The 15,949-nt window shown below is 36.4% G+C and overlaps 1 protein-coding gene across 2 annotated transcripts in view; it reads left to right on the top strand.

The window, feature by feature from the left end:
• Nucleotides 1-13,767, top strand: part of kbtbd8 (kelch repeat and BTB (POZ) domain containing 8) — a 36,991-nt gene extending 23,224 nt beyond the window's left edge. For both annotated transcript variants that reach the window (XM_048548107.2, XM_048548108.2), the window contains exon 4: nucleotides 8,884-13,767. In XM_048548107.2, the coding sequence (XP_048404064.1) occupies nucleotides 8,884-9,347 (464 nt within the window). In that variant the 3' untranslated portion in view covers nucleotides 9,348-13,767. The remainder of the gene's footprint in view (nucleotides 1-8,883) is intronic.
• The last annotated feature ends 2,182 nt before the right edge of the window (nucleotides 13,768-15,949 follow it).

The following is a 15,949-nucleotide window of genomic DNA, read 5'->3' as shown; positions in this document are numbered from 1 at the left end:
TGCATTACTCTTATAGCTTTTTATAAATCACTTCAGTGGCTTTCTAGGAGATAACATAATATTTTAACTCTTTAAGTATCACCAGATTTTCTAATTTGATCACTTAGAGGGTCTGATTTATTATCCAATTGCTCTGATATTTCTAATTGACTCCCTATTTCTTTTACCACTAAATGCACTTCTATCCTGACTATCCTCCTTATCATTGTACTTTTAACAGATCAATGTGACATTTTTGCACTTTTTTTCCACACACTCCAGAGTAATTGGTATATAATTCACATCATTGAGTTTTCACAATTAGTATCTTTTTTGATTTGATGAGGTCTAGCGAACCTTGCTTTTAACAGTCCGCAGAAAACAGGTAACAGTAGTAACGCCTTGTCTCCTACGATGAAATTCTAGATGTTAACATTGAGTACTTTTAAAAATATTTTGTGGACAACTCCCACACTCTGATTAATTTTAATTGGAAGCCTGAAACAGCTTGGCAGTGTAGTCTGAGATTTTCAATTTTTTTTTTTAAAAACTAAAATGGCCCTCTCTCCTTATATCCATATTTTGGTTCAAAAGGGCTGCATCTGCTGGATTCATCAAGGGCATCCCTAATGGAAAACAATAGTAAGGGAATTCCTTCAGCCAGTGATGCATTCCTGGCAATAAGGTCTAATCATGGTCTTTAAATTTTGTCTATCTTTCCAATGCTGTTTGTGGTTGTGGGTGCTAAGGGTAAGACAAAAATTGTTTTACTGAGTCTTCATGATTCAAAATATTTATGACAGTGCAATTTAAACTCTTTTCCATATTTTGTGGGTTAAATCTTAGAAATTTGAAACTAGCTTTTCTGCAACCACTAACTTTCTCCAAAGGCACCACCTCCAAAAAATCTTGTCCATATATCTGAAAGTATTAAAAGATATTTGTTCTCATTCTAAGTTTCGTGGATTTTACTACCCCAGATTAAAAGAATAGTGAAGTCTTGCTTCACTTGCATAAGAGCTTGGTTAGATTGCAACTGGTGTATGTGTACAGTTGTAGTCTCCTTATCTCAGGAAAGATATTATCATAGAGGGAGTACACTGAAGGTTCACCAGATTGTCATAAGATGGCGGGACTGGGCAAACTGAGACTGTGTATTCTTTGGAATTTGCAGATTGAGGAAAGACATCATTGAAATTTATAAAATAATTAAAAGGGTTAGTAGGGTAAATTCAGGTGAGATGTCTCTTCTAATTGTACAGTGTAAATCCAGGGGATGGCTTAAAAATAAGAATGCCACTTAGTCAGCGGTGGGGAGCAATTCTTTTACTCAGAGTTGTAAACATCAGTCTTTGAGCATGTTTACAGTAGTGTGAGACAGATTTCTGATTACCAGCAGCGTGTGGTGTTAGTAAAAGGTATTGGAGCCCTGATCAGCCGTGACCTTATTGAATGGCAAGGCAGGCTAGATGGACTGAATGGCCTCTCTCTCACTTCTGTGTTCCTGCACGAACTATTAAGACCTTGGTAATGGTTCTAACGAAAGCTGTATCAGGTCTCGGTCCTGGCGTAATTGATGGTTGGGATTTCTGCACTGTTAATGTCTCTCCAAATGTGAACCAGTCATTAAGTGCCAGCCAATAAAAGTATTTTAATACTTTTACCTTCATTTTACTCACATCTAAGTGGCCTAAATGGAATTTTGTGTCCACTCATTAAAATTTTGCGAGATTCACATGGAACTGCCCCTGATATACCAAGTGATGAGGAATGGGCATTGTCTATCAGGTGGTCCATTTTCTCATTAAGTTTGTCTTTTAAATAATAACACTTGGGTATTGGTTCTGTTTCACTTTTCTGAGCAGGTTATTTGATTTAGCTTTTTCAATTCCAGATCTGTCTGATATCCTATTTCTATTAAAGAAGGTAGATAAAGCATGGCGATGTCATTGTCTTTGTAGTTATCTTTATTTTGTTTATTTAAATTTTCATAAAACAAAAATCAGAGAAATAGATTTCGACATTAGTTCCCCTTTCTATAGCCGCCTGTTTCTACCTAATTCTTTTGAATGTGAAATTAGTCGTAAGAGACAGAAACCAATTCAATGTGTTTGTCCTGTAGAATTATCAAACAACCTTGTTAAGGCCAGTATTTTTGGACCAGCAAAGTCATTTCCCAAAATGAGATCAATTCCTTTTTTTTTCGGGATTTGTTACACTAATGCAACTGAAACTTCTCTCTTTAAATCTCACTTTCATCCACCTTCACACAATGCCATATTTTACCATTATCGACATAACCGGACCAGTTTGTAACTTCAGTATGCACCTCCAATTAAAACTTTCTTTATTAGCCTTTGTGGAAGACACATTGTATGAGCTCCATTTATAGATTAAGAACTATTTATTGTTCTGCCCCTTTGCTTAGAATAGTTCAGGGGTGGCAACGGCCTAGTGGTATTGTTGCTTGACTGTTAATCCAGAGAGCCAGGTAATATTCTGGGTTCAACTCCCATCCTGGTAGATGGTGGAATTTAAATTCAATAAAAATTTAGGGTTCAGGGTTTAATGGTGACCACAAATCAATTGTCAATTTCCACAAAAAACCTATCACGTTCGATATTGACCTTTTTAGAAATGGAAACTGCCACCCTTCGCTGGTCTGGTTTCTGTGACTCCAGACCCACAACAATGTGCTTGACCCTTAGAAGCCCTCCTGGGCAATAAATGCTGGTCTAGCCAGTAATGGCCTCATTCTGTGAGGGAACAAAAGAAACTTTCCTTTTTGAAATAAAATCAAAATCTCCAGTTGTTTGCTTCTCTTCCGCATCACTTAGAGGAAATTTTGACTGCCCTGATTCATCTCCTCTTCATTGATACATTCCAAGACAACACGGTCCATTTGTACTGCTGCTGCAGATTTAATACCAGTTTTTTCCTTTTGCACCATTTTCTGAGGGTTCCTCCTTATTGCAATAAGACTCCGCTTTAATTTCCAAAAATTAGCTTTAGTACATACAGTCTCGTAACAGTCACAGCATATTACTTAATCACTTTTTAGGTGCTAACCTTCCTTCTGAAGAAAACTTCGAATCTTTTCCATTCCAGATTTGTTTTCTATTCTTGATTTCCGCATGATAATTTTCCCATTTGGTAACTGTGGGATAACATAGGTATTAGTCAGAACTGCTATTTCTTCAAACTTTCATACCTGACAGTCACAAAATAACTCATAAGAATTGCCAGAATACTTTGAGTTCTCACATTATCATGATTTGCCTTACATTTTCAAAATTGTGACCCCTTCAACCACCACCACTACCCCACCCCTGGTTCACTAGGAGAAAGAGACAGCAATCAGGAAACTAAGGGTACTTAACATTTCTCATTGGGGAAAATGTTAGGCTAGGTCTATTGTTCAGGAAAAATTGGTAGAACACTTCAAAAACAAATTAATACAATCAATCAACTTTGTTTTGTAAAAGGGGAAATCATGTTTGGATTTCCTAAATTCTTTAGATATAACAAGTAAAGTTGATAAAATTGAGCCGCAAGATGTAGTCTTATTCCGTTTTTGGCCCCTGTATTTAAGAAGCAGTATATTGGCATTGGAGGCAGTTCAGAGATTCACTAGACAATCCCTCACGTGGAAGGGTTGACTATTAGGAATGGCAAAAAAAGGTTGTGCACTTCATCATGAGAGTAGATGAATGAGGAGCAATCGTATTAGCGCACAGAGTATCTGCGGGGAGAGGGGAGGTGGTTGACAAGGTAGCTGTTGGGAAACAAACACACAATGCAGAATAAGCTCAGTAAGTTTTTCTGACCTGAAGAATCGTCATACCAGACTCTAAGTTAATTCTGTTTCACTCTCCACAGATACTGTCGGACATGTTTAGTTTCTCCAGCATTTCGTGTGCTTGTTTCAGATTTCCAGCATCCACAGTATCTAGCTTATATTCTCTTGTTTGGAAGGTGTTTCCATTAGTTGGAGAATCACAAACCAGAGGATATAGTTAAAGAATAAGTGGACACTCATTTAAAACTCAGATGTAGAAGAATTCTTTGAGTAGTGAATGTTTAGAATTCTCTACCTCTAGAGTTGTGGAGGCTAGATTACTGAAAGCATTTTAAAGAGGAAATAGATTTTGAAGTAGCGAGGAGTTGAGGGCTATGAGAAACTGAGGTCTGGGGCAGATCAGCCATAGTTTTATAAAATGGCAGAGAAAGTTTGAAGGGCTGAATGGCCTACTACTGATCTAATTTCTCTTTGGAACATGAATCATCCTCCTAGCTACTGCTTCACTGTCCTCACTTTGCAATTCCAGCTTTCTTATTTAGAGTTTTTGTTTTCTTTGTTATTCACTTTGTCCTTCTTATTTTAATTTTCTTTTCCTTGCTCCTTTTTATAACCATTAATGGTTTTTTCTTTAATTTTTTTATTTCTCGAAGACTTTTTTTTCATATCTAACCAAATATTAACTAATTCTAGCAGTGACAAATCAATTTTAAATTTCTCTTCTTTTAATTCTGAATGCTGGGTAATTGTTTTAAGCATCTCAACCTTCTATGGTACCACATTTATTTCTACCTTGAACTTATTCACTAGCTCCATGTAGCAATAGTCAAAGATTTCAAATAATCTATTTATTTTCTACCAGAAAAGTCTTTGCAGTGGTCCAAACAATTTTGCAATTTAAATCTGTAATAATAAGAGCAAATCCTGTTCTTGTACACAATCTACACGTTTTCTTTAGAAGTTGACTGTTCTGCATGAACCTCACTACTTTGTGCTACTCTCTGGTAATGCTGTACGTGACCAATTTGAGTGAAACCTGGGTCAATCAACCATAAGTTTTTTTTTTCAGTTTGGTTACCTGGTGGTCGGTGACTGACCACAGACTATTAATGTACTTTTAACAAAATAATACTACGTTTTAATCAAAAAACTAATATATGCATGACACTTTGGAATGATCTTACAAACAGGAAAGAATCAGTTCTTGTACCCAGTAATGTCCTTTACAAGCATTCAACTTCAGTGAACTGTCACTTCTGTCTCTTTTTTAAATTTTTTATTTGAACCGAGACAGTTGCAAGTGTTTCCTTTTGGTGACTTTCTGAACATTCACCAGATGTAATTCTTTCCATCTTTCTTTAAGATGCATAAGCAACCTAATTCACTGCTTTTTCCTCACTGAAGCATAAGAAAAAGTAGGATTTTTCAAACCCTGTTAGACAACTGGAAAGCAGCCTTGAGGCTGCGGGAAAAACTACCCTTCTCGTAAAGATCTTTTCTTCTGAACCCAACCTTCCTGTGTGCTCTAGCCATCTGTCTTGCTGTAGATGGTCAATACTAAAATCGACATTAACCAGCAATTACCACACTAGTAAGCTTGTTGAGCCAATTAGATGAAGTAATGTGATTTCTTGGAAAGGTACTTTTAGCTTACTATCCCAAATAACCTTCTGACCCTTTTTTTAAAAAAAACACCTCTCAGCACTGAAAACCAAAAGGCCAGTTTATTTCAGCTTTAGAATATGAGTTCCCATATCATGATGCAACATTTTGTGCTCAGACTTGAAATAATCTAGGAAGCTATTTTTGTCCGAGGGAAGGGTTTTAAGTGCTGGCCTTGCTGTTGATGCTTATGACTCGAATGAATAAAATCAACCTCCTTGCAATTCACTAATTCTGTTTTGAGGAGCTATCACTTTAGTGATTCATTTAAATTTGGTGTTTTGGCCTGTTTAGTGGCAGCTGCTGATAAGTACTACTTTTAAGCTTTGAGCTCATTTCAGTATCAATTTGGCAGTGAGTTTGCTGGGTTAATGTAAGTACTCCGGAGCAACACCATGAATATTTAAGCAGGTACTGGTAAGTTAGGGTGTATTTCTTGACATGGGCAGATGAAATTTGTTTTATTTAGTTAAATACAGTGCCAACAATTTTGAGTGTTTATTATATCTGCACTTGCATGCTTATGCTAAAATTCAATCTTGATCTCATTCAGGCTTTTCTTAATTAAGCTGTGATAGTTGTCAGAACTTTTTGATTTCAATTTGGATGAAAATTTAGACCTTTTTAAAGTTAACAGTCAGACTGAAAAATCCCAGTTGATTAAAATAAGCTTGTCTCTGCAATTGATTGATAATCAAGGCCTTTGATTATTAATACTGTGAATATATCCCTCACTAGAATTAGAATTCTCATTCCTGACCTAGTGCTGTTAGAAGTAAAATGCAAATTGGATTAACTTTCTGGCTGGGTGGTAGAGAGAGCTTGATAACATTGATACACAGGCTTTGTAAAATGTGTATTCATAATAGTCCACCATTCTCTAGTTGGCAGTGACGTTGGTATTAAGAGCTGTTGTTTCATTATTTCTAATTCCATATGTTTGCTGTCTCTCCTCCTCTGCCCTCCCACCCTCTCCAAATTTAAACAACATGCTGCTGTGCATTTAGAGAAATATTAAAACTGATCGTAATACACAATATGTTCAGTGATTGCATGGGAGACAAATTTTTAACTGGAGTCCATTTGTCTGCTTATATAGCTTTCTTAAAATTTACATAGTAAATGTTCTCCTGATTTTAGATGTCTTTTATCCCTCAATTACTCTGCAGATGTTTATTCTTGGACTGGAAAAGTGACTCACTCCCTGCTGCTGTCAGGCTCTTAAATGAGGTTGCGCCCCACCACCACACCCCTCACAGGAAATATTATCTAGTATTCCTTCAGGAATGAAGAATAATCAAAAGGGTGAATTTCAAGGCTGTAACCAGTTAAAAGGTTTAAGGAGCAGTCAATCAAAATGATCTTGTTCCTTGTATCCCAAGAACGTGATGCTTGCGATGTCAGGTATAGTTGGCTCCTGCAATCAAATTGCATGATGCTCATGCAACTGTTGTGGGTTGAAGTGAGTCATTATTTTGTTGCCTTTGTATCTTCTACTGTGCCACCAGCTTGCTTCCAAGCAATGCACAGTTTATTTTGGAAACCTCTTAAAATCTCAGTTGATTAGTCAGTTTCTTGTATTGATCATCTTGGTCCCCTTTTTACAATGACTATCTTAGCAGATGACCACATTCATTGTATTTGTTCTTTCATTTTAAGGCATGTTTGACTGATAGTTAACACCCTTGCCCCTGCCTTAAGACTGGCATACATTCTTCTGATTAAAGTTATAAACTACTTGCATAGTGAATGAAAACATTTCACTTAATGGGGGTCTCCTGGAAAGGCCTGCACTTAACTTCTCAACAGCCGTTAAGAAGGGAAAATTATTGGTGAGCCATTTAAACTAAACCTTTTCTTGGAATTTGTCTTTCACCTGGGTGTTTCCAGATTGAGTAAACTGAGCAGCTAATTGCCTTCAAAAGTAGAAAATTTAAAATAAAAACTCGACCACAAGAAATGGACAAATCCATTTGTTCCTGTTCTGGTATATTACTGTACATGGCAGCTTATTTATTTTACTTTTAACGTTTAGAAACCAACTTATTTTTTTCTTTTCTTCAAGCTACCCAAAGCATTTATACCATTTTCATGAGTTCCTGAGACTTTCGTTTTGTATTGGCATCATTCAAAACAATCTCTATGGCATCTTCACAAGTTATTGGTCAAATATTAAAATTGCTTTAACTAGATTGGCTTTATGTCCATGTCACAGCATGCATAGGATGTAGGAAACAATCAGTGTTCACGTTGGCAGTATCAGTTTAAAGTGTGGATCTTAACCGTCTGGATGGGACTTACCCAATCATTACTGATGTTGTAATTAATTGAATTTTCTTTGGTAAATTGCACTGCATTGCAATGTTTCTTTAATTGCAAAACGTTGTCTGTGTTTCAGACTCTTTTGCAAGTACTGATTTAAGCTAACGTTATAAAGTTGCTAATACATTATCATCCAGTATTAGCTTGCAGACCACAGTGAATTACGCCAAGAATGTTCTGACAGTGGTGTTCCATCACTACTGTATCTCTTATCTCTATGACTAGATTGTGAAATAGAACATGTGTTGTAACTACATAAATGTGGTTTTCGTGTACTTTATGCCTTGCTTTTGTGCAGTTTGTCTTGACTGTCAGTAGGAGGCTGATTTATTCATATTCAATGAATACCTATATTAATCATTTTGGGTCTAAACATCTCCCATTGTAAATTTGAAAGTGCTGCATGTCCTGGAAGCTACATATATTAATGCATAGGGCCCTATTCTTTCCAGAAAGAATATGTATGTGCACTGTACCTGTATCAACTCAACCAAATAAATGAACAACAAATGACTTTCAAGTGGCTCCTCAGCAATGTCAGGGCCAATGTTAAATCAAGCCTGTTTATTAAATGTCAATCATAATTAATTGAAACATTCTCCACGGTAAATCTTTACCGATCAGAGGCTACTCCATTAACCAATCACCACTGTTCCTTCATGCCGTATCAGTGGTGTTTTTTCAATCTCCCTTGAATCAGTACTCTTGCAAATTGTCCTGATGAGTGCAAGTTGAAAAGATCCAACCAATCTCTTTTTCCAGCCTTGCTCAAGTTCTTCATTACCTAGTAAAAATGTTGCATTTAAAAACCAGTAATTTTTTTCATAAAAAGCTGTGATATGACTTAAATGACTGAAGAACTTAAATGAAATATAAAATACTGCAGGTCAAATGCCTGGTAATTTGTTCATTTATTGTTGGTTGCTACTTATTTTTAGTGACCCAAACTATGCTGCAATGTGGTTGAAATTGGGAGTGCTTGATTTGGTGATCTGATGCATGTGATCAACTTAGTTAGCAAACTGATAACCAATCTGGGTGCTATAAAGTAATTGGATAATAAAACTGCAACTTCAAACGTTTTCTGATCAACAAGTCTGAATTGTCTGTCTTTTGTTTAGGTGAGTTTTTTCTGTGCTACAATCCACACAAAGACTACTGGGGCTGTTTGACGCCAATGAGTGTGCCTAGAACCCAGGGGCTGTCAGCTGTCTGCAAAGGTTCCATCTACTATGTAGCTGGAATTTGTAAAGCGCATCAAAGAATGCTTACAGTGGAGACTTATGACATCCAACTTAATAAATGGGTGCAGAAGAAAGATCTTCCTCTGGATCAGTCCACAAACCCCTACATTAAACTTTTTTTGCTCCTTGACAAACTGCATCTATTTGTGCGAGCAACACAAGTGGTAGTAGAGGAACATGTTTTCCGTACTAGTCGTAAGAACTCTTTATACCAATATGATGAAGAATCTGATGAGTGGAAGAAAGTGTATGAGTCACCAGACAAGCTATGGGATCTTGGCCGCCATTTTGAATGTGTTGTTGCCAAACTTTATCCACAGTGTCTTCAAAAAGTGTTTTGATTTTTCTTCCGGCAATTTGCATGAACTAATGGTGTGATATGGGCTAACAGTATTTTGTGTAATCAAAATGGCTGTTTTAAAAGCACTAATGAAAACGGACAGGTGCTTTTGAAAGTAGCAGTGTTTTTGAACTTGTTCAGAAGTTTAGTTTTATAATCAAATTTTACTAACTTTTCACTGGTGCTGGGGAATATAAAAGTGCAATTACTTACATGAATTATAGCTTATTTTTATTTTTAGCTAGCTCATTCAGTGGCATTTCTTGAATTGTACAGCAGTTGTCCATTGCCTAGCAATCTTAAAACTATGCAGACTAGCAGGCAAAATTCAGCTTGGCGGTAAGAAATTGTTTCGCCCAACATTATGGATAAACTAAAGCCTTTAATGAGACATACGGGTATAAATTTGTTTTGAAGTTAATAGCAGCTGTATTTTTTTAAGTGTCTGTATTTGAAAATTGACCATTTTACATTTAATGACCTGATTCAAATGTGAAGATATTTTGGTGGCTAGATCTTAATGGGGAAGCTGGCGAATTAAATGGTTTCTACATCACCTAAAGTAACTAAATGAAATATTGTACCAGGATCAAGCCTTGCAATAAATACACACTGCATAGAATAATAGTCATGTAAAACTGTTTCACTTAGCCCCATTGTTATTAAGTCCCCTTCATTGCTTTAAAAAACTGAGTGAATCTTTCAGATTTAAATTACACAGCTTTGCAAGTTTTTGAAAATGTGCAATTAACGAGTGGTAAACCTTTAACCGCTTTATGAAACTGATACAACTGTTAGGAGGTACATGTGCCCACTGTTGTAACAGGGTATACTGTTTTAGTGTGGAGCAGAAATGAGGGGAAGAAATTATGGTTTTTATACAAAATGGCTTCTGATAGTATTGAGATCATTTCTTGGTACTGCAGGAAAACCAGAAACTTTACCGGTTGACTCAACTTTATGGGGCAGCATTCAGTGCTGCCTCCAATTAATTTGAACAGTCTAGAATTGCGATAATATGTCTGATATTTTGTAGATTCAGAATGAAGTGGCTAAGATGTGAATCTTTCCCTGTGGAATACATCTCTAACTCCTGCAGAAACTGAAAGCTATAATTGCCTTACTTCTATGGAGCAATGTCATTTATTATTCATCTTACATGAAGTAAATCTTACTTTCATTTTGAGTGTATATACTGCAGGTTTTTTGGAATTCCAGCATAATCCACCTCTGTGATTTGGTAAAGATGTAAAGCACCCCTGTCTTGGTCTAAATTCATATTAGCAGTAATTGTCCTAAGATTAGTGTGAACTTAGCGAGGTAAAAGTGTTGCCTATTCTATTTTGATTATGTCATCTGCATTTCTGTTAATGAAAGTATGCATTTTTAATTAAATTTAAAAATCATGCTTAATTAAAATTGATCCCTCTGTTTTTCTAGTACAGTCAGTGAATGAATCTATCCATATTTCCAAGATTCAGCATTTCTAATCTGTTCATAACTGATTTCACAAATCTTTTCATGATTTTTTAAATTACTAAAAATAACTTTCTTGCATTGTAAAGTCTGAAGCATGGCCTGTTTAAACTCAGTACACGCTTAAGATATTTTCAATGCTACACAATGTTGGAAGGTTCTTTTTAAAATTAGGTTTTTTTTCTAATGTGCAACATAATGCAGCAAATAGTTTGTTTTGCTGTAGATCATTTTCCCAGTTTACCAGATAAACTTCTTTCAGGAAAGATGTTATAAAAACAGTTAAATTCCACTTCCTGTCCTGATTCCATTTCTGCCTGTCAGCAAGTATTAACTTTCATGACAAGAATTCTGCTTGACTGTTCCAATGTTTTTGCATTTCCCCCTGGATTAGTAAGGTACACTGCATTGATTTGAACTTAACTAGTCTCCAACCGTAGATTTGGTTGTTGAAGTCTTGTAAATTGTTTTATTGTAATTTCATCTAATCTTGGGTGGACTCTATAGCTTGGTGGAATGTTTTAGTGAAAGCCTAAAATTGAAGAATTTTCAGTATCCAAGTTGCGCAAGTATCATTGCATTATATTCAAGGTGAAGATAAAATTTAGAATTCTGAATGTCCTTGAAGCAATGCAGAAAACATATTAAAATTTAGAATACTCATCTGGGGGCCATGTAAGTCATTGTAAGCAGAGCTAGTCAATCAGATGGAATGTGAAAACTGATTCACCATGTTGACAGATACCTGGTAGTTCTACCCTGCTCAAGTCCCTGTGCAAAAAAACAAGTTTCACAGCGTCTCATTTTATTCTTTCAACTAGTTGATCAGTGGCCAGAACCGAATGTTGTGTTTGCCACCTTTCTAAGTTTATCAAACAATGTAGTCAGTTAGATGGGTTTTTATTCTTTATTGGGAGTTTTCCGTGAATTATTTGTGAAAGATATGAGTACAGTTGTTTTTGGTGCGGTAGCTTTAGTTAAGGTATTAGAAAACTGAACTCTAGTTCAGACTGATGGGACTTTCTCTGGCTATAAAGAAATGACTGGGAGCCTAGATTTTGGTCAATGTGCAGAATCACCCACAAATTAGGTGGTGTAGTACTGTCATCGGATTGATCTTCTAAATACTAGATGAGACCATAATTTGGGCCGGAGGCTTCATGTGAGTGCCAAAGATGGATTTTTTTTTTTGCTAGAATTGCAAATGGCTGAATGCTCCATCTCTTTTGAGCCTTTGCCTTTACTATAATGCTCCAATCATTCCTTTTTTGACGAAAAGGACGCTTGATCATCTTGCTGTGTACTAGCATGCAAAATCTCACCAGGCTCAAAAATTCCAAGTAGTAAAATTTCATCTTTAGGGGGCTAGTATCTAAACTTGGCTGGAACCATACTTCATTTTGGTCCCAATTCCATCCTCACCTGGGATTCTTTTCTCCTCTATGACTTTACTGTTCCTGTTTCGGAACTCCATACAACTGTGAGCATAACGCTGTAACTTCTGCAACAAGGTAAAGATAATCAAATTTCAGAGGCCTTATGATTTGTGTATTAGCACATATGGCAGCGTTCTGGTGAACTTCCACAGTGGGTGCCAGTCATAACTGATGTTTAGAAGATCTGAAATGTTCAGTACCTCAAGTGAACTGGCAGGTAAGCCTTGAGCTAATAGCTTAAGTACCATGTAGTTCGCTGTTTTTAATTTCCAAGATGGTGCATCATAAATGAGTTAAATGCTTTTGTTCTACATGCAGTGCGTTTTTCCTGTTTTAAGAGTTTTTTGTATACAAGTAATTACAAAATATCTTGTAATCTTGCATCCTATAACAGCTTTGAAAAATTAAATTCTCTTCAAAGGAGGTGTTCTGCCCACAGACCTGGCTTGCAATTTAACCATTTTCTAATAGCAATGGAGAAAATCTAGAATAAACATTCAATACTTTCTGCATGGAGAAAAGTCACTATGGCAGCTATATTTTACAAAATTAAAATAGCAAAACTTTGTTTTTGTTTAATGCAGAATTATTGAGTGTGCATTAAATTAGTTTAAAAGCAATAATGAAGGTTCAGATAAATGTTCATGGGCAGTAAGATTTTAAGCGTGCCATTGTTTTACAGAAATTGGTTATACAACTTAACCATTGTTTGACTGCAACACTCTGGCTCCATAAGAGTGCACCACAAAGAAATCCCCTAATTCTCTTCTCTTAATTTCAATTTCGTTATGAAGTAGTTTAACTCCAATTTTTATATTTAACCACATACCACTTGGTTACTGCAAACTTTTTGAAGCACCTTTCCACATGCAGTGTTGTATTAAATAGTATAAGAAGCTACAGAAGAGTGTTGCATAATTTTCAGAACTCCTGTCATTTTCTTCATTAGGTAATGTTGCTGCTGATTAGGACAATCTTATTTACAAGATGTATTGACCTTTTTGGTGGGGGGAGAAGATTGAATTGACATGATAAACTAAAAATATAAAATTGAGTTGGTTTAGCAACTGAGTCCTCATTGCACCGTGATATTCAACTTGAATTGTATGAATACAAAAGCTGGCTTCTGATTTGTGAAGTTAAATCTGTCTGCATTTTTAAAAATTTGTAGAATTTAGATCTATTTGCACTGTAGATTTGCTGAATTATTTGTTCTTTGCTTCAGCTGTCAAAGCTCATTCCATTGTGTGCAAAGATTTAGCTATAGTTAACATTTAATGTGACTTGAAATGTATGTTCAGGTTTATATATAATCACTTGAATTTTTTGAGAATTGTAAAAAGACATCTAGCTGTACTTGCACATGATTTGAATTGAATGCTTCAGAATTGGTGTTCGGATGGGATAAGCTGGTTTACTTGATATGTGATGTAGTTTAAAGTATGTGTGACTTGTAACGAACTGAGACTATATTCTTGAAATAAATTGATTAAAATATGGGTAATTGAGGTTTTTCAGCTCTAGACAGTAATCATTTTGAGTTGTATTTATTTGCTGTTTCACATATTTTGCATACTCCACAAAGTAAGACCATTACGTATAATCCAGATTATGGTATTCAGACCTCAGCATCATTTTTAGGAACCTTCTAAATTCTTTATTTCTTTAACCTCCTTTCAGGACATTCTCCTGGATGTTAATACACCTGTGATAATTGCAGAAAGAATTAGTTTGATATCTGTTAATTTCAAACTGTAGACATTTATCTTGGTGTCAGCTATGAGGTACATCACGGACATGTCATTTCTCTGGTGAAATCATCTATTTCGTTTGGTGAATAAGTATCAACTGACGTTGCACAGTATCATCGCCTTTGAGTTAAATGAGGAAATATTGGTTAGTACCCTGCAGAACGCTTTCAAAACTAATTAGATGACAGTGCCAGAGATAGTAGGAACTGCTGGTGCTGGAGAATCTGAGATAACGCTGTGTAGCTGGATGAACACAGCAGGCCAAGCAGGAAAGCTTGACGTTTCAGGTCGGGACCCTTCAGAAATGGGGAAGGGGATGCTGAAATAAATGGAGGCGGATAGAAGATGGATAAAGGACAAGATGGGGTGAGAGGAGACACAGGTCAAAGAGGTGGGGTTAGAGCCAGTGAAGGTGAATGTAGGTGGAGAGTTAGGGAGGGGATAGGTTAGTCCAGGGAGGACGGACAGGTCAGGGGTGGGTGGAATGACGTTAGTGGGTAGGGGATGGGGGTGGGGCTTGAGGTGGGAGTAAGGACAAGTTGGGGAGGCAGGGACTAGCTGGGCTGGTTTTGGCATGTGGCCGGTGGAGGGGGGAATTTTGAAGCTTGTAAAGTCCACATTGATACCCTTGGACTGCAGGGTTCCTAAAGCGATCATTTGATACCCTGTTTTTATTTGAAGCAAAATTGAAATGAACAAGAATTTCATGCAGACAAATGTGAGGTGTTGCGTTTTGGTTGTGTGGATGATAAATAATTCCAATTATGGCATTGGGAGCAGAGGAAAATAATCAGTTTTGTGGCTTCCTAAGGGATTAATATCTGGAGGCAAGAACTGAAAACAATTTGGGGTTCTGCAGAAACATGGTTATAGCAGAGTAGAATGCACTTCTTTGGCCTCCTAATTCTAAGGTAAGGGTGCTAGAAAAGATCCAAAATATGTTTGCAAGGATACTGAGAACTCATCAGGAAAGGTTGAACAAATCAGGGTTTTTTTCCTATTAAGGAGGCCAAGGTGTGACCAGGTGAGAGGCTGTTAAGATGCTCTAAAGGATAGTAGGATAATGACACGTGGGGGATTGAAAACTGTGGGCCATAACTACAAAGTAATCACTAATATACCCAGTAGGAAATTCAAGCAAAACTCCTTCACTCCCATGCTTTTAGAATAGGGAATATGAAGGTTAGTAATAGTTAACACTACATAGTTAAGTAAGTTGAGTAAATATGGTGGTTTAAAAACTGCATCTTCTCCTTTTAGTTTTGATTTTGGCATCTATTGTTGGCAACTGTCCAAGTGAAATGTTGTTACGAGATATGTTCATTTCCTGTGGTGTTGTTCACAGACTTGATCATTTTATTCACCATTTCAGATGATAAAACCTAAAATTTGCTTTTATATCGAATACTATACACCACAAATGCTTTAGCTTTTAAAGCATAATCACTGGTTACGTAAGTCAATGGAGTTTTCAATTTCGACACGTTTTATAGGAATGCTGTTTTTTGACTGCGGTTCAGTGGACTTGTCCCAAATAGAGATGATTAAACACCAGATTGTGCTGCTTTAGCATCAAACACTGGGGATCTTGGAGTAGGTCAACAATTATATGTGGAGAAAGTGGACCAAGATAAAGTTGTGACATTTTTCATATTTCATTACTTATGCTAGTTAAGCTGTCAAAATTTCAAAAGTTGCAAAAGAAATAAATGTAATGTTTAACTTCACACTCTAAATGCAAACTTGACAACAACAGAGGGGTAAGGTGTGGAACAACTTGTGGATCCTTAGAGGAATGCTTTTAGCTGCATAGAACCTAAATAGTCCTCCATGATGTTGAGGAGCTATGTAATCATTACTTTCATACACAATCTGTTTAGACTTAGGTACGTAGAGAATGCTGAAGAAACTCAGGTTTGGCAGCATCTGGAGTGAAGTAA

The sequence above is a fragment of the Stegostoma tigrinum genome, chromosome 11 (assembly GCF_030684315.1).
Source record: "Stegostoma tigrinum isolate sSteTig4 chromosome 11, sSteTig4.hap1, whole genome shotgun sequence".
NCBI classification, from domain to species: Eukaryota; Metazoa; Chordata; class Chondrichthyes; order Orectolobiformes; family Stegostomatidae; genus Stegostoma; species Stegostoma tigrinum.
This window is presented reverse-complemented; position numbering and strand designations above follow the sequence as displayed.